The sequence below is a fragment of the Tenrec ecaudatus genome, chromosome 9 (genome assembly GCF_050624435.1).
Source record: "Tenrec ecaudatus isolate mTenEca1 chromosome 9, mTenEca1.hap1, whole genome shotgun sequence".
In the NCBI taxonomy this organism is placed as follows: Eukaryota; Metazoa; Chordata; class Mammalia; order Afrosoricida; family Tenrecidae; genus Tenrec; species Tenrec ecaudatus.
Genome location: NC_134538.1, coordinates 8,837,456 through 8,859,377, shown reverse-complemented (window position 1 = coordinate 8,859,377; position 21,922 = coordinate 8,837,456). Strand labels below are relative to the sequence as shown.

Genomic DNA, 21,922 nt, shown 5'->3' with positions numbered 1-21,922 from the left:
ATCATGACAGTTTCTGTGGCATTTTTTCCAAGTAGGAAACAAAATTTCACAACTGCACACTGTTCTCTTAGATTGGCCATCACAAAAACGAGCTTTAGTGAAATTGGTTTTATGAAAAAATTTACTGTGCCCAGAGAGAACCTTCCCAAGCAACACCACTGGTTGTACTACCTCAAGGAGAGCTGCTTGATGCTCAACTAGCAGGAAGAATGCGCACTATGAAAGCTCTGTCTAGCGGAGCTTTTTTCTGTTTTGTTTTTTTTTCTCTGGAGTGGGGGGGTAAGGGACCCTCGTATATTGCTACAGTCTAATCTGATTTTTCTTTAAAACACATACTTCTAGGCATTAAGGCAAGAATTTCACAGGTATACATTAAGAAATCTAATAGAGTTATCTCATCACTGGGGTAGTAGAATTACAAGCAGTTTTCTTATTTATATATTTCAATAATTATGATTTATATATTTCAAAACTAATGATTAAGGATTATTTCCGAAATATATTCTTTAGGAGCCAGCAAGTATGGATGCAATACTTTGCTGGAATTCTGTGGTTTGGAATGGATTTTCTATAACTCCCAATTTGAAGCTTATGTTAACAGCAGGGCTTTATTTCCATTCTACTCCCAAAACTGTTCACTGTTTTAAATCCCTCCAACTGGTTGAATTGCTTTGTGGATTGTGTTTCTCCCATGAATCAGAGGACATTTCTAGTTGTGACAGTTTAAGTGCAGACTTCCTTCACTTGTCCTAACTCATTCACACACACCCCTCCACCGCTTGGAAACATGTAACAAAAGATTAGGTAAAGTTCTTTATTATAGAACATCATCTCTCTCAGCAAGGAGGGTCAGTGGCCTGCTAAAGGCCCCTCTTCCTTTTGGGATAACAACAACAACAAAAAAGACAATTAGTAATTATTTCAGGATCTTGAAGCCCCTTTTCAGTTTCTTTTATTTTTCAGTTTGGGGCACATACCCACATATCATGTAATTCAATTCAACCATACCAAGAATTGTGCAATCCTTACCCCAATCAATTTAAGAACATTATCATTTTCCTGATGGTGAAATCACTTTTAGAATGAGTTATGTACTCACAATCATTTCTAGTGGTCCCTCCCCCTGCACACGTACATTGTTTGCTCCCCCGCACCCCCTCACTCTCTCACCCTCCCCTACCTCCACTATAAACCCTTGCATCCGTTCTTATCAATATGTTCTTATCTTCCCGTTTTTAAGCCCTAAAAATGTCCAAAGCTCTGCATATTTTAATAAGGATGATGACATCAAATACCTTCTCCTTCTTATCTTTTGACTTCTTCCTGTCTTTATCCCCTTCCTTGTCTTTCTTGGAACTCGTTTGTTTCTCTTTGTTCTCCTTGTTCTCTTTCTTCTTCTGTTTCTTTTTCATTGGGCTTTTTTCTAAGCCATCATCCTAGAAATAAATCGGTTCCCAGAGATATTAGCTTTGGTCACAAAGTTTAGATTCGATTATTTTCCAGAAAAGATCTGTTGCCCCAACGAATCACCTCTGCATCTAGCATTCTAGCGACCACTGGCTGATCCCATAAAGTCAGATACTCTCAATTTACATCTGTTCCTATCATTTCCACAGAAACCCGTGACATAGCATTATTTTCACTTCACATTTGCAAGAAACGCACAGTCAGAGAGACTATAAATCTGCCAAAATCAGTTAGCAATTGCTAATATTTGAAGCATGTCTATATACCTCACAACCGTGCGATTTCCTATTGTTAGTCTTCTTGGACATAATCTCAAAGTACAACTACATTCTAAGGATAATGAAATAAAATCTTTTACAGCTATCACTTACCAAAACAAACAACTGACTGAATGGCAATAATTAACTTTTTACTTTGAGTAGGTCAGGGGTTGCAAACTGCTTAATTTAGTTTGGCCTCATACTACCTAAGCTGCCGAATACCTGTCTCCCTTTCCATTAGGCATGAACTTTCTGGGTAACCAGAGTCTTCACCACTCCCTGTCCTACCCAAGGCAGAAGCTGAGTGGCACTGCCATTTATCATTAAAACATATAATTTCCTATGAATCTTCATTTACTTCTACTTCTATGAAACTGCAGTTGCTAACAAATGAACCACTGAATCCTAACAAAGTAAACGAAGACACACCTATTCTATATTTACTTTATCTACTCCCCAAACACATATCAAAAGATTCTCCCTAACAGATGGCACAATAAATGTAGCCCCAAATACTAACAATAACCCATAGCTGACGTCCAGTCTATACCTTCACTTCACCCTCCTCTGATGGATTATCGGAGTGCCGCGGGGATGAAAACTCAACTCCATGCTCATCTTTCAGCCTGGGCACTTTGTTCTCCTTCTTGACGCGAGGCTTTCGCTTCTTCAATTTGGCCTGGGAAGGGAGAGAAATAGACAAAACCATAAATCAAATTTCTCAAAAGCATAACCAAATAATGCTAAGATTTTCTGAAGCAGAAAGAGTCATGGTATTCAAAGAGAGAATTCAAAAAAAAAATCAGAGTAGTCCAATTAAAAGAAAAATGAAATGCTGTAATATTAGTGTATCTCATATACTACATAAAAACAGTCATACGCTTTGGCCTATTAATTCCTTTTGGGATTCATCCTAAAGTCAGAATTCAAAAGAAAGATAAACACCTCATCTACAAAGATAGTCATGTCAAAAATCATATCATTAGAAAACCTAGCAGAGTACACTCAATGTAAACATGGAAATAGGCTAAAATAGTATCTACTCTATGAAACATGGTGCAGAAAAGTAAAAGAAGTGTAAGCACAATCTAACCTGTCTCTCCAGAGACAGGATGACCTGGGAAAGGTCATCCTATACACAAAAGGACACACACTACAAGGCATGGGACATTGATGATGTCGCCCACTAAAGGGGAACAAATACAAATGGCATACCTATGCAAACATGCACAACGAGGGTTCCCAGGGCAGACTGCAACTGACCGTGTCTCCTAACTGTGACTCCCTCTATTGCTAGTCCTGAATGAAAGTAAGTTGGGGAAACCAAACAAGATAAAGTCTCAAGATGGAGACACAGTGTGGGAATTGTGTCCGGTCTGCTCCCCAACTCCCACACAACAGGGTGAAACACAAAGGGAGCCCAGAGAGCAGCCAGGGGAGAAAAGCAATGAAGTCCTGAAGGAATCCCAAAAATAGACTTCAGGCTCGAGGGCATGGCTTGGCACCTCTACAGACATGATCGGAAAACACACATAAGGGTCAGCAAATGGACCCCTGGAACTATTTATAGGCTCTTTTCTTCTTCTTCTTCTTGTCTATCTCTATAAGACAGGCAAGATAAACAATCCCGAGGAGAAACAATGGGACTGATGGTTCCGGGGGAACAGGAAGGAGAGGGAGCCAACAAGTCCAGGGACAAGGGAACAAGAGATCTAAAATCGATGGCAAGGAGGGTGTAGAATGCCTGGTGGGGTTTGATCAAGAGCAATGTAGCCAAGATGAATTACTGAGAGCCAAATGAAGGTCAAACATGTTAGCGGGACAGGAGGAAAGTAAAAGGAAATAGAGGAAAGATCTAGGAGGCAAAATACATTTATAGAGGTACAAATATAGGAATGCACATGTTTAAATATATAATGATAGGGATATAGGTCTACTTATAAGTTAAGTATCAAGGTAGCAGACATTGGGCCTCTACTCAAGTCTTCCCTAAACTCAAGAACACTTTGTTCTATTAACCTAGCACTCTGTGAAGCTTACTTTCACAACAGGATTGCTGAAGTCAAAATAGGTGCATAGGCAAATGTGGTGAAGAAAGCTGATGGTGCCCAGCTATGAGAAGATACAGCATCTGGGGTCTTAAAGACGTGAAGCTAAACAAGCAGCCATCTAGCAGAGAAGCAACAAAGCCCACAAGGAAGAAACACACCAGCCTGTGTGATCACAAGGTATCAATGGGATCAGGTATCAGAAGACCCAAAACAAACAAATCATACCTGATGGGAATGAGGGGAGTTGGAGTGGAGACGCAAAGCCCATCTGTAGACAACTGGACATCCCCTCACAGAAGGGTCAAAAGGAAGGGATGAGCGAGCCTGGGTGCAGTATAACACCGATGAAACACACACATTCCTCTAGGTATTTCATGCTTCCTCCCACCCCCCCTCCCAACTATCATGTCCCAGTTCTACCTTACAAATCCGGCTAGACTAGAGCATGTACACCAGTACAGGTAAGAGCTCTTGACACACAGAATTCAGGACAGATAAGCCCCTCAGGAACAATGGGAGTAGCGATACCATGAGGATAGGGGGAAGGGGGAGAATGGTGAGAAAGGGGGAAACAATCATAACGATCGACATTTCACACACACACACACACACACACACACACACACACACCCCTAGGGGGACAAACAACAGAAACATAGGTGAATGGAGACAGACAACGTAAAATAAGCAAATAATAATTTATCAAGAGGTCACAAGGGTGGGAAGGTGTGGGAGGGAGGAAAAATAGAGCTGATACCAAGGGCTACTCAAGTAGAAAGAAACTGTTTTGAAAATGATAGCAACATCTGTACAAATGTGCTTGATACAACTGATGTAGAGATTGTTCTAAGTGCTGTAAGAGTTCACAATAAAATGATTTCCAAAAAAAAAAATCTCAAGATGAGTTAATTAGCAACCTAGTTAATAGTTTTCATGAGCAGGTTAAGACTAGTTTTCTGAATTATCTGTGAATTCTAATTACTCGTTCTATCTCTGAAACCCAGTAATCCAAGGAACCCAAGAGTTGGGTATAACTATAGGCAAACCCAGTGATATTCCACACAGCAACCAGAATTTTCCTTCATACTGAGGAGCAGTATAAATAAATAGCAACGGTGTGTCTGGAATAATAACACTGGGAAGGAAAGAGAACAATGTGAGACAATATTGACTTTGTGAAAGTATTTGTAAGAAATTTGCCAAAGAACAAAAAATCATATCATTGGCTGCACACCTCCATGAAACGATCGCCGAAAACAAACGGGTGCATAAGCAAATGTGGCGAAGAAAGCTGATGGTGCCCGGATATCGAAAGAGATAGTGTCTGGGGTCTTAAAGGCCTGAAGATAAACAAGCGGCCATCTAGCTCAGAAGCAATAAAGCCAGAAGCACACCAGCCTGTGCGATCACGAGGAGCCAAAGGGACCAGGTATAAGGCATCATGCCAAAAAAAAATAATATATATATATATATATGTATATGTATATATACCATAGTGAATGAAGGGGGAAGTGCAGAGTTGAGACCCAAAGCCCATGTGTCGGCCATTGGAGATCCCCTCATAGAGGGGTTTAGGAAAGGAGATGGGTCAGTCAGGGTGCGAGGTAGTACCGATGAAGAACACAGCTTTCCCCCAGATCCTGGATGCTTCCTCCCCCCAGCTACCATGATCCGAATTCTACCTTGCAGGGCTGGATAGGGCAGAGGTTGTACACTGGTACATATGAGGGCTGGAGGCACAGGGAGTCCAGGGTGGATGATACCTTCAGGACCAAGGGTGTGAGGGGCGATGCTGGGAGAGTGGAGGGTGAGTGGGTTGGAAAGGGGGAACTGATTACAAGGATCCACATGTGACCTCCTCCCTGGGAGAGGGACGGCAGAGAAGGGGGGGGGAAGGGAGGCTCCGGATAGGGCAAGATATGACAAAATAACAATCTATATATTATCAAGGGCTCATGAGGGAGGGGGAGCGGGGAGGGAGGGGAAAAAAAGAGGACCTGATGCGAAGGGCTTAAGTGGAGGACCTAATGCAAAGGGCTTAAGGGCAAATGCTTTGAAAATGATTAGGGCAAAGAATGTACAGATGTGCTTTATACAACTGATGTATGTAAATGTATGGATTGTGATAAAAGTTGCATGAGCCCCTAATAAAATGTTTAAAAAAAGGAATTTGCCATGAGTTCTGGGGCAATTCTTAAATTAAAATTGCTATCGCTATCGATTAAAACTAGTCTTAAAGGAACACCTGACCATGGGAAGATGGATAAGCAGATGCCACGCCTGGGAGGGCATTTCTTTTCCTAGCCCACTGCAGATGAGAGTCGCCGGCCTGACAGTCAGCCCCACTCACCGCTTCTCCGCCTTTCACAGCGCCTTTCTTCTCCAGATCCTTCCTCAGCAACTTCAGTAAATAGTCCACTCGCGTCTGCAGCTGCTTGCCCTGAGGCTTTTTATCGCTTTCCAAGGGCAGGATCTTCAACAGGAGAGAAGAGAGACACCCACCACCACCCGGCACCCAGGTTAGCGCACTGAAGAAGCCGAGACCACAACTCCTGAGCACACTCCTCGCCCCTCCCCAACCACCCAAGAAAGCTTCAGATCCTATCTCATGTCCATGGCTCCCAGCTGCTGGCAATCCCTGACGAGCCATTCTTGTTACACAAAATGGGATGGAGTAATCCAGTTCTCCCACTGGCTCCTACCTGTGCTGTTAACAGGGTAGAACAACTCAGGTAGGAGGGACTTGTAGGCTTCATCTGCTAGAGCATCCCAGCCGTCGTGGATTTCCTCCTTCCAGGAGCAGGGACTCCCTGGAGCTAGGTTAAAGCTTCATTTTAGATTTAAAATGCTTCTGAGAGCATTGCTGGAGAGCATTAAGCGATGCCAGGACATGATCCACTCCCTGCTATCCAACTGGACCTCTGGTCCCCACTGGATTTGATCTCAGGGTACTGTCACCCTCTTAGAAGCAGCAGGATGAGCGCTATTGAAATGCCAGGCAAAGCCCTGCTGAGAGCACAGCACTGAGCAAATTTCCCTGCCGTCTGAGCCTGGCAGCTTTCCTTCCTCACATTCTAGCCACGCCCTTTCCACTTCAGAGCCAGGCTCACAATGAATAGGTTGGGCAGCTTGATTTTGTGGGAGAAGTGCAGATCAAGTTTAATTCCATTACAAAAAATGCCAAGTTATGGATCTTTCTTCTTGATGTATTCAAGTAAAATGCAGTTGGATAAAGCCAAGAAATGTTCTTAGTATTAGGTTTCTTACCCCTGGTATTTGGTGTAATGAGATGTCACCAAAAATAAGATCAGAACTTTGATCCCTCTTATAATTTCCCAAAATTCTACCTGGTTATTAACGTCCCTTTGATCTCTCCTGATACACAGGGCCATAGGTCACTACAGATGCTAGTATCTCCAAGGATAAGAAATCCCAGGAATTTTCTACTGTACTCATTTTAAGTTTTTATTATAGTGACGTCATGAAGTTTATTTTGTAAAAAATATTACACAGCCAATTATCTTGAAACCTCCGGTGTCACAAAGCTACTTACTTTGTCAGTTAATTTAAGCTCTGGATCCGTTTTAATTAATTCCCAGTTTCCATAACCATGTTCATAAATTCCCAGCAAAAGGCGAGAATCCTCCTCTATTCCCCATTCAACATCAAAATGTGCAGCCTTGACACGACAGGTCAAACAGTATCTAGAGGGATTTCAAAGCCAGAAGCACATTAGAATAGCCTTTCTGGTTTTGGAAATGAATACAATGTTAAAGATTAAAACAATGAGACCACCACATAATTCATTCTAATTTCAAATCTGTTTCCTTATGGATGGTACCAGCATTCAGACACGTACACAAAACACACTCACTTTTTTTTCTCTTCAGGGTCCACGGGGATAGATTTATGCAGCATCTCAAACTCTTCTTCATGCTGGATAATGGATTTCACATTAACCTGAACCCCTGATATTTTAATTGTAGGGCCTCTCCTTTTCCCTGGTCCTTTCCCTAAAATTCATTAAACAATGGACATTAGATAACATGAGAGTTCACCAGAGCTCCGCAGAAAGCATCAGTCAGCAAGCCCTGAATGCATATTCCCTCCTGTTTAATTAACGTTAGTTAAAAATTATACTATATGGAACAAAAATGGCTTAATACTTATAAAGTAACCTCCGAACAATTACTTTAAGATTTAGAAATTTTCTTTTTTAAATACACTGAGATTTACAATTATATTTTAATTTCCCTGTTTGTTTTTCACTATTTTGCTTCCAGAATTAATGGACAACAGAAGCTTCTAAAAATACTGTGTTAACTCTCAAGTTTCTTTTATATTCCCACACTAGCAGAGTTCAAAACAAAATAAAGCAATAACCTCAAAGGCTTTAAAGATGAATCATTGCTTGATCTCAACTTTGAAAGAGGAAAATCAAGTTAACACCTAACACATTGGAGGTGATAAATAAAAGGAAAGCAAAAAAGGTTACAAAAGCCAAATGTCAAATTAAAATAATCCTAAAAAAAACAACAACCTTTAATTCCCTGCCACTGAGCCCATTCTGAGTTAGAGCAACACTCTAAGACAAAGTAGAATCGCCCCTGTGGGTTTCAGAGACTAACTCTTTATGGAAGTAGATAATTCACAGGAAAAAAAGTGCATATGACCCCCAGTGTGAAAAATGCTCAACCTCTTATTAGGAGGAATGGACATCCTATACACATAACACGTTTAAACTATCATGTTGGGAAAATTCCTAAGTTTGAAAACATTGTTTAGAGGAGACTAAGAAGAAACAGATATTATCATATGTTGCTGGTAGGGCTAAAAATTGTAAAATTAGGTGAAACTCTTGATTCTAATTCTAGGTATTTTATTCCTACAGTTACACAAATACAAAATGATACACACACAGTATTGCATACTACACTATAAAACAAAAGATTGAAACTCTTAACTGTTCAGCTACACGAGTCTAATAAATTATAATATACCCATGAAGGATTTTGTAGCTTCAAAAAAAATTCAGGCAGTTGATGAAGCTCTGAAATCATTGCACTAAGATAATCTTTAAACCTTAAATATACCCGCTGAAGTCTCCTTAAAATCCGACAGTACTTGAGCTTACCTAGAAAGAACCTCTGTAAGACCTGCCTGTAGGAGAGCCTATTGACAAGAAAGAGCATCTCAGAAACTAGGTGGGACAGTGGGGTGAGGCTAATGAGGAGCTCAAGAAAGGAGGGCAGACTGGCTGCACACCTGGAGGAATGTGATCAGTATCAATGAGCTGTTCATGCAGAAATGGTTGGATTGGTATATGTTCGCATAAAATATTTTTTTCCTTTTAAAGAATCAGACATTGAAGAAAAGATAAACAATTTTAAATAAATGATGTTAAGATTAACAGTTGTCATAATGAAAAAGATAAACTGAACATGAAACATGAAAATCACCAAGTCGATCAGAAGACCCCCAAGTAAAAGAACCCAATCATAGAGATTCATAGGAGAGGGAAATGAAATAAATAAATAAATAAAGGTATACTATTTTACATCCTAGGTATACAGAAATGTTTGTACCTGACTCAAAGTCTGAAAGTAAGACTATCAACAAACCAACAGATAAAACTGTCAACTTTTACCAGATAAAAAGTTCCTAAAAATTAAACAAAGTTTTAAAAAATGGGCAAACCCACAGTGTGACACTACTTGGTAATCACTTGGATGGCTATTAGTAAAAAAAAAAAAAAAAAAAGGTAAATACCAATGATACAGAGAGATTAGAATTCTCTTTGATGGCTGCTGGTGAGATTGTAAAATGTTTCAGCCACTGTTAACAACAGGTGGAGGGCCTGGGGGCTCAGGATTATATTGAGGGGACACTAAAGTCAACTGGCATAAAACAGCCCCTAAAACAATGTCTACATCCTACTTTAGCGAGTGACTGGGGTCTTAAAAGTGGGTATGCTGCTATTTAAGATACAACTATTGGTTTCTCCCTATCCAGAGCAAAAAAAAAAAAGACAAAAGAAAAACAAAATGAATTCAAAAGCCTAATGGACAATGGGAACTCCAGCCTCTAGGATAGCAGTTCTCAACCTGTGGGTCACGACCCCTTTGGAGATCGAATGACCCTTTCACAGGGTCACCTAAGACCATCAGAAAATACATATTTCCTATGGTCTTAGGAACCAAGACACTGCTCCTCTATCCAACTCCAGGTATGTGTGCACTGCCCACATGCAGGTACACCCATATACAAGCACCAGGCATGAAGACTGTTACCCACACTACACCATGCTTCAAGACAAAATTTCATTTATTTGTAATTAGAAATAAATATTTCACAATATATAATTACATACTGTGTTTTGTGATTAATCACTATGCTTTAACGATGTTCAATTTGTAACAATGAAAATATATCCTGCATATCAGATATTTTCATGAGGCTTTAGAACAGTAGCAAAATTAGAGTTATGAAGTAGCAATGAAAATAATTTTATGGTTGGAGGTCACCACAGCATGAGGAACTAAACTATATGAAAGGGTGGAGGCCTTAGGAAGTAAGGTTGAGAACCACTGCTCTAGGACCTTGAGATTAGAAGAGTTATGTCTTACACTATCCAACGTCTCCCTTCACCCACTTTTCTGTTTTCCATCCCCCATGGAGAGGGTTATGTATAGATCCCCATGATTGGTTCCCCCTTTTCTACTCCTGGTATCGCTACTCTCAGTATTGGTAAGGAAAAGATATGAACAGATAGTTCATAAACTAATAATAAAATGAAATATATATAATGCTTACAAAGATGCACAATTTAAATCATTAGGAGAAAAAAAATCAGATACCATTTTTCATCTACCAAATTAGCCAAAATTAGAGTATTTGGCTATGTATTATGTTTATGAGGTTAGTAAACAGCTATCAACACATATTGCTAATGTTAATATAAATGGTATCAAATATGAAGAATGAGGCACTATTTAACCCAACTTACATGTACATTTTCCCAATGACTCAACAATCCCACATTTAGAAATTTAAACATATACTGACAGAGCGATATGGAATGGTACATTGCTTAATTATGGCTGTATTTGTAGTGGCACAAGACTGAAAACAACTCAAATTGTCATTACTGTTGGACAACAAGCTGTAAGCAAGCAACGGTTCGACTGCCCATCCAGTGGAATCCTGTACCAGTGAGAATCCTAACAAGATGTCATCTCCGGACATGAACACAATGAAGTGCAGCACAGAGTAGCAGCTTGTGACCTTCTAAATGAGGAGGGGACTGTAACTGCACACACATGCACGCATGTGTTCACCATCTTCAAAAGGGCCAGTGAAAGGACAAATGCCAACTAATAAAAGCGGGAAGGAAGAGAACAGGGAAGGGGGACGGGGATGAAAGCAGGATTCTCCAAATGTATCTTGTTAGATTTTGGATCAGATAAATGTGTTGTCCTAAGTTAAATTACAAGGAAAAAGGTAAGCTCTAGTAATTAAACATTACTACAAATTAACCTAACTGTATTAAGTTATTAACATAAACTCCTAAAGAAGAGTATCAAATAATTTTAAAATACAAAATTTTCACCATATATTGTTAATGAGATGTATTCGAAGAACAAAAAGAAATACACAGAAATAAAATTATTATTTAGGATTACCTATTAGGTACCAAGATTTTCAGCGTCAAATAAAAAACCCTACAATCTTACATTTGAATTGAACTCTCAGTCCAGACTTAAAGTACAGTAAATATTGGTCTACAAGATATGCAGTTACAGAAGAAACAAGCTAAAGAAGTAGGAGATGCAGTAATTAGCCAGGATCAGATGCAAACAAGCTTGCAGGAAAAAGGGGGGTGGGGGGTTAGGAATGGTTACAGGGAAGTAAATCCAAAACATGAAACAAGATAGAAGAAGCAAGGTGTAGAACAGCGTGGCTGCCCAAGGTCTTTGATGTTACAAAGTGACGACAAACAATAAAGAAACACATTACAAAGCTTAAGAGTACTTTGTGTTTATTCTGAGTGCTAAAGGACACATTCGGATCAAACCATTAGTTATTTAAGTTCTTTCACAAAGAAAGAAAAATACATATTTTTTGAAACTTGACCACAAACTTCAATCATCTAAAAGGGGAGATTCCAGAACACAAATACTTTATTACTCAGTAATAGCTAGCACAGGAAGCCATACTACATGTATACACAGAGTCTTAATCAATTAATCAGCCAAACCCTCTGGTACATGCATTCCATTATTTCATTTTACAAATGAGAATTAGTGGGACAGGATTTACTCAAGGGCCTATAATTAAGATTTCAGGCAACTGGCTGCCGCTAGAGCCTAAATCAAGACTGTGTCTCTTGCCTTACTTAGCAGTGAAAGGGGGACAACGAAATGGGGAAATGGCACAGGCTAACTAGAGTCTAGTGAACTGGAATGACAAAGCTCATTTCTTTCTGGGAAGTTGGCTGTGAGGGTCTCCTACAGCAGCCCTCCCCTCATGAACATCTCCACACCTCCCACTTTCAAAGAGGTACCACTGGGGCCAAGCAAAAGCAATTTCTGATCCTTGAGTACATTAGAGGTCAAGTTCAATTACAACACATTCTAATGCTATGAAAAATCTGTGGCAACACTGTTTAACCATCCAATACTTTACCTATTTATGTTAACTCTCTAACTCCAGTATGCTTGGTATGATATGTGTATCTGGTGGTGCAACAGTGTAGTTTGGGGAACACTTAAAATGGAAGTCTTTGTAACTTCACCAAATGATTAGGTAGGACTATTAAAAGGTGGAGTTTCTGGGTCCCATTAAGAGGACTGGATGGTTTGCTGATAATGTAAGTAAAGTACATGGAACCTCTGGGGTGGCACCACACAAACAGGGTATATGGAATTCTAACATGAGTGTTGGTCAGTTCTGCCACCTAGACAGGCTTAAAGTGGGTCATATCTGGGAAACAGAAAGGCAGAACTCAATACCATCAAGAAAGAAGAATGAGAGGAGTAATTTTCTTTGGATCCTCAGATACTCCAAATAAACCACCTGGAGACCAGAGACAGACACACAGCTGTGACATGAGAGCCATAGCAAAGATGCAGTGGGGATACAAAGGCCATGAAGCAGAACCAAGAGCATTTGATAGGAGGTGGACTTCCCAACCCATGGCGCAAGAAATCTGAACCCCTCTGGCTGAGGCTTACTGGTAGAATGGGTTTTTAATCAACAGAGCTACACTCGCCCAAGTGGGGCAGACCAAGGGACCAGTGACTGGGTTGTCAGACCAGGGTGTGCCCGCAAGCATGCTTAAAAGAAGACTGCCCTGACCAACTGACCAAATAGAGCTGTACCCTATGTGGTCGTGATCCTGAATTTTAACTATTTCTCCAATAAAACCAATAATTAAGAGTATGAACTGTGAGTTGTGTGTGGCCACTGCAACCAATTACCAAATCCAACAAAGAAGAACGTGCTATGGGAAGGACAGCTGGTGTCAAAATTGGTTTTAAAAAAAGCAACGTTGGAAGGCCTGTCTGACCGTGGCCTCATAGGAATAGCCCAGTAGCAACAGAAATCCTAGTACACAACAGGCAACTTACTCACTCACCCTCGCTGGCGTTTTCTTTCAGCTGTTCTTCATATTCCTGCATTGCTGATGCACAGCTGTTGTGAATCAGTTCACCCAGGCGTTTCAGATCTGCCACAGACTTATCTACTAACTCAGCATCCCGAGCTATGCACTCCAGTCTGGACAAGGATAAATATTGGGATATTTCAAGATCTTGGCCCATGTTCTAATGTCACATAAATCAGTAGGTCTCACATTAGGTTGCTTTTCCCTACTTACCTTTGTTGGCTATTTTAAGGCAAATGTCCAGATATCTGACAGACAAAATATTCCAGACTAATCTATACCCTGTTCATTTAACTTGCTCACAAACAGACATTTTTCCTCTGGGTAATAAGCAACCGAACCGGAAAATTGAACTCCACTTTCTGGGTTTCACCATTTCCTCTCCAAATGCAGCAGAGGGCAAAACAAAACATCCAGAATTTTCACCCACTCCAAAAGTTTATTAGGAGAAGAAAAGAAACTATTTCCTTTAAATCAGTATTAATATGTAGATATGGAATTGTTTAATGAATTTTTCTGTATACTTCTAGAATACAAACAAAACTTAACCCTTTTGGAAGTTATTATTGGCAAAGTATTATAAGCTCTTTGTACTTAAACCTGACAACAATCGTATTAAGATGGAGATGATTACAACATCACAAAGAACCCTTTACTTTTAATATTACAAATTCGACAAACTAGATTAGAAGGAATAAATGCATGTCATTCTCAGCAGGAGGTATCTCAGCATCACGGTTGGTTATGTTCCTTTGTACTACCCTGTTGAGATTGCTTCCTCTTTCTCACAACAGGTAAGGTCAGTGGTAGGAATGATCACATCTGATCATCTCTGCCACCATTCTCCAGAGTCTCACACAGTGACTTGTAAACACAGCACCCAATTAATGAGCTATATTCTTTTTAAAAAAAGTATCCACTAACAAAAAGGCTCCAGAGTATGACTATTAAATAGAAAATATTTTCCTGAAAAGTCCTACTACATAAATAAAACTGAAAGAGATTTATAAGAAACTAATGAGCATAATTACCGTTCAAGAGGGAGACCAAACTTCTTATAAGCCTTGATGAATCTAAAAATATGATTAAAAAATAATGCATTAAAAAACAGAGTGAAACTTTAGTTATATTAATAACTATATTTCAACATATCCTGTAATGGTATATGAGTCATATAAACTGTCAAAAATAAATTAGGCATAATCTTTCTAATGTTACAAACTGACAAATAAACACCTTTGAAAGTAGTATCGACATAAAATAATGAGTACTAAAAACAAACTTAAATTTGAGATTAAATTCATCCTTAGAGACTGCATGTAACTGCTTAGAGACAGTATCAACAACCGTGTCTTTGAATTCTGTTACCCGTTTTCAAATGTACATGTGTATGGCTTTGCTTCTCTCAAGACGGCAGTCTAGCACATTAGAAATGGAAGTGGGAAACAGAAAGAGTGGGTGAGCTAAGTGCTGGTACACAGAGGGGTTGCAATGGGAGAGCTGAAACAAAACGTGCATGAACTGTGGGATGCAGAACTGGTCATCTGCTCTGTAAACCTTCACACAATCCACAGATTAGTAAGTACAAGTTTAGCAAAAAGATGTTGTATTAAGCAGATGGGCTACCAGGCCACCAGATGCAACAGACATGGACGATAACCCTGGAAACCTGAGAAGCAGACTGAGTGCCAAGTACTGAGGAAAAATGCGTACAGGGACACAAAGAAACCACGCATTCATTGCCAGCCACCCTAACAGGGCAGCGTAGCCACTCTGAATTCAGGCTGCGGCAGCATTCCACTCACAACAGCAACTTTGTAGCAGGATGCTGGTAGCTGACCAGTAAGAATGATGAACTGTTCCTTGTCCTCCACACTCACCTCTTCTGGCATTGGTTTTCTATCCAAATCATCAATAACTTTGACATTTTATGCATTGGCCTAAGCCCGTACTTTATTGAAACTGACTTTATGTCCCTTCAACAGTGGTACAAATGCTGCTTTTATGCTTACTGATTAGCAAAATGCTCAAAGGAGAAAGTCCAGGAACATATGCTATTTCTCCAACTTTTCTTTCCATTAGCATAGGCCTTGATAGTCTACCATCTTCATATCCATGTTTATAGCCTTGCTCGCCTTCGTTTCTGGATTGGAGTTTTCAGTATCAAGACCTTTTTTGATATCATTGAGGGTATAAGTAGCAACAAAAATGTCAAAAGTCATCTCGAGAAGATGAAGCGTTATGATGAAATGCAGTCTTAGATTCAGAACACTAAGAGAAGCACACACTGAGCATATATCAAGCTAAAAAGAACTGAAGAAAGATGTCAAGCTTTGAGTTATAATACTGAAGGATTCTGTAGGCAAAATATACAAAAAATAAATTTAAAAAGGATAGAAGGAATACCGATTCACTGCAGTAAAAAGTACTGGTCAACATTCAACCATTTCATGCGGTAGCATATGATCATGGACAAAGCGTAATGAAGGAAGAAGTCCGAGATGCACTGAAAGCATGATGGGGTGGGGTGGCGGGGGTGGAGGGAGGAGCCTCCAGGTGAGTAAATGAAATGTTCCAATGTGCTGATGAAACACTGTAAGCACTCACTTTTGTCTATGCCAAGAACTTTGGAAGATAGCTACCTGGTGAACCAAATCAAATAGCTTATATATTTGTGCCCATGGTAAAGAAAGGTAGAATGCAGAAATTATCAAGTAACGTCATTAACATCTGATTCAAACATAATTTTGCTGAAGATCATTCAACAATGGTTGTAGCAGTGTATCAACAGGGAGCTGCCAGACTGAAACCAGATTCAGGAAAGAAAAGGGAACAAAGCTGATTTCATTGCCAACATCAGCTGGATCTGGGCTGAAAACAGAATACCAGAACGGTGTGTGTGCTTTACTGACTGCAAAGAAATGCGACTGTGTGGATCATAACGAACCACGGACGGCATCGAGAGGAAGGGGAAATGCAACACACTTCACTGTGCTCATGCAGAACATGTACACAGATTAAGAAACAGCTGTTTCAACAGAACAAGGAAAGAACTGCAAGGTTTAAATTCAAGCAAGAGGTGGGTCAGAATGTCCCTTAGAAGCCAAGACAGTGTGGCTTCATCTCACGTACCATGCACATGTATCAAGAGGCAAGTCCTTGGAAAAGGAGATCATGCTTGAGGCAGTAAAAGGTCAGCAAAGGGGAAGACTCTCAAGGAGACGTCCTGATACAATGGCTGCAACATGGGCTCCAACGTGACAATTCTGAGGAAGGTACAGGACGGGGCAGTATTTCACTGTGTTGTACATAAGGTCATTATGAGTCAGAGCCAACTCAGGGGCCCCTAACAACGAACAGTGCAGGTGTTCCAGTTAAGGAGCAACTTGAACAACTCTACCACACATCGTTAACATGCATTTTATTCAGTACAAAACACTGAAGAAGATCAGATCACATCACATCAGTGAAGTCGTACTTTTAATGGCTGTTGTGAAAATAATGTGCAGTTCAATTATCATGTTCTAAGTGTTGAACAGTGCCCAACTTTTTATTTATTCTGACTCCCAACCCTGACAATGATTATATTATAGGATAGGCTATGCCAAACCAAACTCACAGCCATCAAGTCAATGATGACTCACAGAGGCTATATCTATTTCTGGGAGTAGAAAGTCGTCTTTCTCCCAAGGTGCTGCTGGTGGTTTTGAACTGTGGACCATGAGAATGGCAGCCCAACTCATAACCACATGCCACAAAATACTGTATTGAACAATCAAGTGAGTATCTGTGAGTGAACATCTGACAGTAACATCAGCTAATTACGTGCTGCAACACTGTATGTATTAAAGAGCCATGGTGGCATAGTGGTTACACATTGGGGTGTTCACCACTAGATCAGCAGTTTGAAACCACCAGACCCTCCTTGGGAAAAAGACAGGGCTTTCAACTCCAGTAAAGAGTTAGCCTTGGCATTCTGTGATGCTCACCTTCCCGACACGATCACTGTAGACAAAACGGGTACATAAGCAAATGTGGTGAAGAAAGCTGATGGGGCCCAGCTATCAAGTTATCGCGCCTGGGATCTTAAAGGCTTGAAGATAAACAAGTGGCCATCTAGCTCAGAAGCAACAAAGCCCACATGGAAGAAGCACACCAGCCTGTATGGTCATGCGGTGTCAATGGGATCAGGTTTAAGACATCTAAGACTCAAAATAAAACTATACCCAAGGTGAATGCGGGGTGTGGGGTGTGAGGGCATGGAATGGAGACCCAATGCCCATGTAGACAACTGGACATCCCCTTACAGAGAGGGCACATAGGGAAGAGATGAGCAGTCAGGGTGCAGTATATCACCGATCAAACACACAACTTTCCTCTAGCTGTCTGGTGCTTCTTTCACCCCACTATTATGACCTCAATCCTACCTTACAAATCAGATCAGACCAGAGCATGCACACTGCTACAGAAAAGAGCTCACAACACAGGGAATCCAGGATAGATAAACCCCCAGGGCCAACAAGGAGAGTAGAGATACCAGGAGGATTAGAGGACAGTGGGGGGAGATAGGGGGAATCAATCACAAGGATCAAACTAGAACCCCCTCCCAGGGGGGCGAATAATGGAAAAGTGGGAGAAGGGCGATGGAGGACAATGTAAGATATGGAAAAAATAATCTATAATTTATCAGAGGTTTGTGAGGGAGGGAGGGGGTGAGGGAAGAGGAAGAAATGGGGAACTGATATCAGGGGCTCAAGTGGGAAGAGAATGCTTTGAAAGTGATGATGGCGGCTATTGGGCAAATGTGCCTGACACATTGGAGGATGTATGGACTGTGATAAGATCCCACAATCAAAGTATTACAGAAAAAGAGTTAGCCTTGGAAACTTACAGGGACAGGTCCATCCTGTCCTGTAGGGTTGCTATAAGTTGGAATCAACTCATTGGCAGTGAGATTCATTTTTGGAACAGTAAGAGGTGCAAAAATAAACAAACCAACAAAAAGCGCACATACTGAGGGTCACAAATGTTGCCTGTTGTAACTGGAATGTGTTGCAATTCAGGAACTAACTGCAGTGCCCAGTTGGGTTTTATCCCCTGGCTAATCATTCTTTGTAAAAATGTTCTGACTTATCAGAGGATAAAAGGGGAACGAGAAGGCATGAGAAAAATTATTTGAATGGAGTTAAACCCTGGAGATTTGGGAGAAGCCTCAGGCTCCCTTCTTTTCTTGTAGGTATTAGCCTGTCTATGCTGTCAAAACAAGGGATCCAACAAGAAGCTCCAGGGAGAGCAGAGCCTCCGCCACAAACCTCCGAATTTCTGCATCCGTGAAACCCTCCACAAGGTCCTTCCGCACGCTCCGGGGCCGCCCTCTGCGCTTTGGCTTCTTGTCATCATCGGAGTCATCCGTTTCACTCTCAGAGGCAGAGGATCTCTGGGCCTGCCTCTTAGATTCAGTATCAGAATCACTGTCGTTTGTTTGAGCCTGAAAGAGGTAGGAAAAGCACACTGTAGCAAGTGCCAAAGAGCCTACCAACTAGCATCTGGGCACCTTTGGTGCTCAGAATTTCCCACTGCCATCAATGTTTCTAAAGGTACACGTAACATACGGAAAAAAACATGCTCGGCACATTTGTACGTTCAGAGTATCAATTCAGAAAACAGTTATAGAATTAAAGTATTCTAGATTCTAGATTCATCCTAATTATCATTGGGCAAGTTACTTTACCTCCTTGTGCCTTTGCTTTCTATTGATGAATTGGTTTCCCACAAGTATTAAATGAATCAGTGAATGAAAAAGCACTTCGAATTATGCCCGGTTCATAGTATGTGTTAATACATGGTAGCTAGTATTAGCTAATATTGATTTTCTAGGATCACCAGCAAAATTGGGTAATGAAACGTGTCCTACCACTTTAAGTCGCTGAACAAATCCAATTAGCGCATGCAATGGTGTTCTGTAAACATGAAAACTTTGTTACTTTCTGTAGCTGTAATGTAATCTAAGTAGGCATTTATTCCAGGTGCTAAGAACACGTTAAAAAAATATCTGAGTCTATAAAAGTAGATGTCAGTGCCAATTAGAGCCAGATTCTTAGAATTAGTGGATCTAATCTCAAAGGGAAAATATGACGAATGTCTGTCCAGCTCAGAACCATTTCGGCCATTTCTCGAAGCCCAAATGTCTGATTGTGTGCTCAAGAGCCGTGCACAATCTCCTCTGCTCAGTGTCCTGCCGAGTAACCCTGCCCTGCAACCTCCTCCTCAGATAATTCTTCCCCTTCTTTCCTCGCACGTAATCACCTTTTTAGTGGAACTCCGAATTCGAGGCAGCATATAAATTTCCTCCAGCTCCTTCTGCCGCTCCTCCTCTTCTACTTTTTTCCTTTGCTCCTCTGGAATGATCTCGTCCCAGTCCTTGCGAGGGCGTTCTTCCAGCTCTTCCTCGTCTTCCATTGTAGCAAAGTTGGCAACCTGAAAACAAAGGAAACCCATTTCTTCATTTCTTAACACACCGCCGACAAAAACACTTTCTATCTCAGTGCGACTGTTAAGATGTTTTGAATATTAATAGGACTCCTGTTGAGATAAGCATATACATTTGTTTTCTATTACTCTCCTCTATCGTGCCCCCAAACTAACATCCTCACGTTTATCGGAACTTTTGGAGAGTAAAGTGGGAAAACAGAAACAAGGATATCATTCACCTCAAAGTCTTACTATTAGATCATATGTATTTTCTAATCAAGGGATACTATCTGGCAAACTTAGATTTAAGATATTAAAATCTTAAATACCTAATGGCATCCATGATGAACATTTCAATAAATTATAAATTGCTACTGAATACAGCTCATTTAACCCTAACACAATGCGCTGATTTTCTAACTAGTTGTCTTTATTTTTACCAAAAGCGCAAAGTTAAAGTATATAATGACTCCATAGTGCTCTACAGTGTTAGAAAAGCAGCCCAGGGGGCCCAGTGGTTAGACGCTGGATGGGACCCGCTAAGTCAGCAGTTTGAATACACCTGCCGTTCCGTGGGAGAAAGATGGGTTTTCTACCCCCCCAGAGAGAGACAGCCCCGGAAACCCCGTACGAGCAGTTCTACTCTGTCCTAGAGGGCCTCCGTGAGTTGGAGGTGACTGGAGGGCAGTGAGTTTGTTTTTGCTTCTTAGTGTTAGTAATAAAAATGAAAACAAAACGCAGACAACTCGAGAAGAAAAAAACTGGGATAATTGTCTGTCATGTGAAATATTCTTTAACATTAGGTCTTTATTTACTCAATGTATCCCCAAAAGAAAACCATCAAAGTGTATGCATTTCAAAGAGCTAGACTGCGGTTACACAGTTAACAAACCAGTACTGACACCTTTTTCCTTTTAAAAAAGAAAAAAAAAATCAGGGGCTTCAAATATTCTTAGAAAAACAGAATTTAAAGAAAACAAAAATTTTCCACAAACTTTTTGAAGCCTCCTTCCTAAATCCACTTCCATCAACTGAGCAAAAGTGTCCTAATTTTCACCTAATTGTCACACCTTTGATCTTCCATCTTTCTTTGACATCAAATCTATTAAGGTGTTCTACACATCTATCAGTTCATCCCAGAGTTCACACTATTACTCCACTGACGGCCTCCTGTCAGTCCTCTTCACCGATATTTTTCCCCCTCTACACTAATTAGGCAGGAAGAAGCACACAATGGCTGGTGGTTACCTTACAGGGAAGGACCACAGAGCCTGCATACGCAACATGCTTCTAACTCTGAGTAATTATCAGGTAGAGGAAAAGAAAGTACTCACAGAGATTAATCATTATGAACCCACGATCAATGCTGAGAGTTCTCTTCCACAAAGATTTTCATACCTTAAATTGTGACAGAAGCTCATCTGTTGCACTTGTTGATATTTCATTCTCTCTAGTTTCTGCCAAGCGCAAAATTTCATCAATATCCATTTCCTAAAAGAGCAAAATCAACATAATAGGGAGAAAGGCAACAATAGTGATCAGCATCCTGAAAACGCTTTCTAAAAATACATCACCTCTCCTTTATGGCATTCCATTTAATTTTAGAACTGCAGCTCTGTATTATTTAATTTTAAAACTTCAAAATATTGTTGATAGAAATGACAAGAAGAAACTTTAGAAAAAAGAGGGGCAAAAGTGGAATTTTTAAAAAACAAGACAGAATCTTCATATATTTTCTCATTTTTTCCTATTTGATTTAATAAGAACTCTATGCTCCAAAAGAAAAATGTGAAACCCACACCTTCTTTCTTTATAAATGCCTTAACACAAACTCACAATCTGCCAAGAAAAACTAAGATCTTTATCAACAATCACAAACCAGGCTTCTCTGCATTCCTAATTACCTGAGGCTCAGATTCCTCCCCTTCAAGTTCCTTGAAGAGATCCTCGGCTCCAAATTTCAAAATCGCGGTCAGCTCTTCTTTATTAAACGGGTTCGAGCTATGGAA

The 21,922-nt window shown here is 40.4% G+C and overlaps 1 protein-coding gene across 3 annotated transcripts in view; it reads right to left on the bottom strand.

Moving 5' to 3' along the window:
* Positions 1–21,922, bottom strand: part of CHD2 (chromodomain helicase DNA binding protein 2) — a 159,398-nt gene that overhangs the window by 29,938 nt on the left and 107,538 nt on the right. For all 3 annotated transcript variants that reach the window (XM_075557881.1, XM_075557880.1, XM_075557882.1), the window contains 11 exons: positions 21,818–21,914; positions 21,312–21,404; positions 19,749–19,919; positions 18,755–18,930; positions 14,474–14,515; positions 13,416–13,555; positions 7,653–7,791; positions 7,332–7,482; positions 6,129–6,251; positions 2,278–2,406; positions 1,296–1,436 (listed from right to left, as the gene is read on the bottom strand). In XM_075557881.1, coding sequence (XP_075413996.1) covers positions 1,296–1,436; positions 2,278–2,406; positions 6,129–6,251; positions 7,332–7,482; positions 7,653–7,791; positions 13,416–13,555; positions 14,474–14,515; positions 18,755–18,930; positions 19,749–19,919; positions 21,312–21,404; positions 21,818–21,914 — 1,402 coding nt within the window. The remainder of the gene's footprint in view (positions 1–1,295; positions 1,437–2,277; positions 2,407–6,128; positions 6,252–7,331; positions 7,483–7,652; positions 7,792–13,415; positions 13,556–14,473; positions 14,516–18,754; positions 18,931–19,748; positions 19,920–21,311; positions 21,405–21,817; positions 21,915–21,922) is intronic.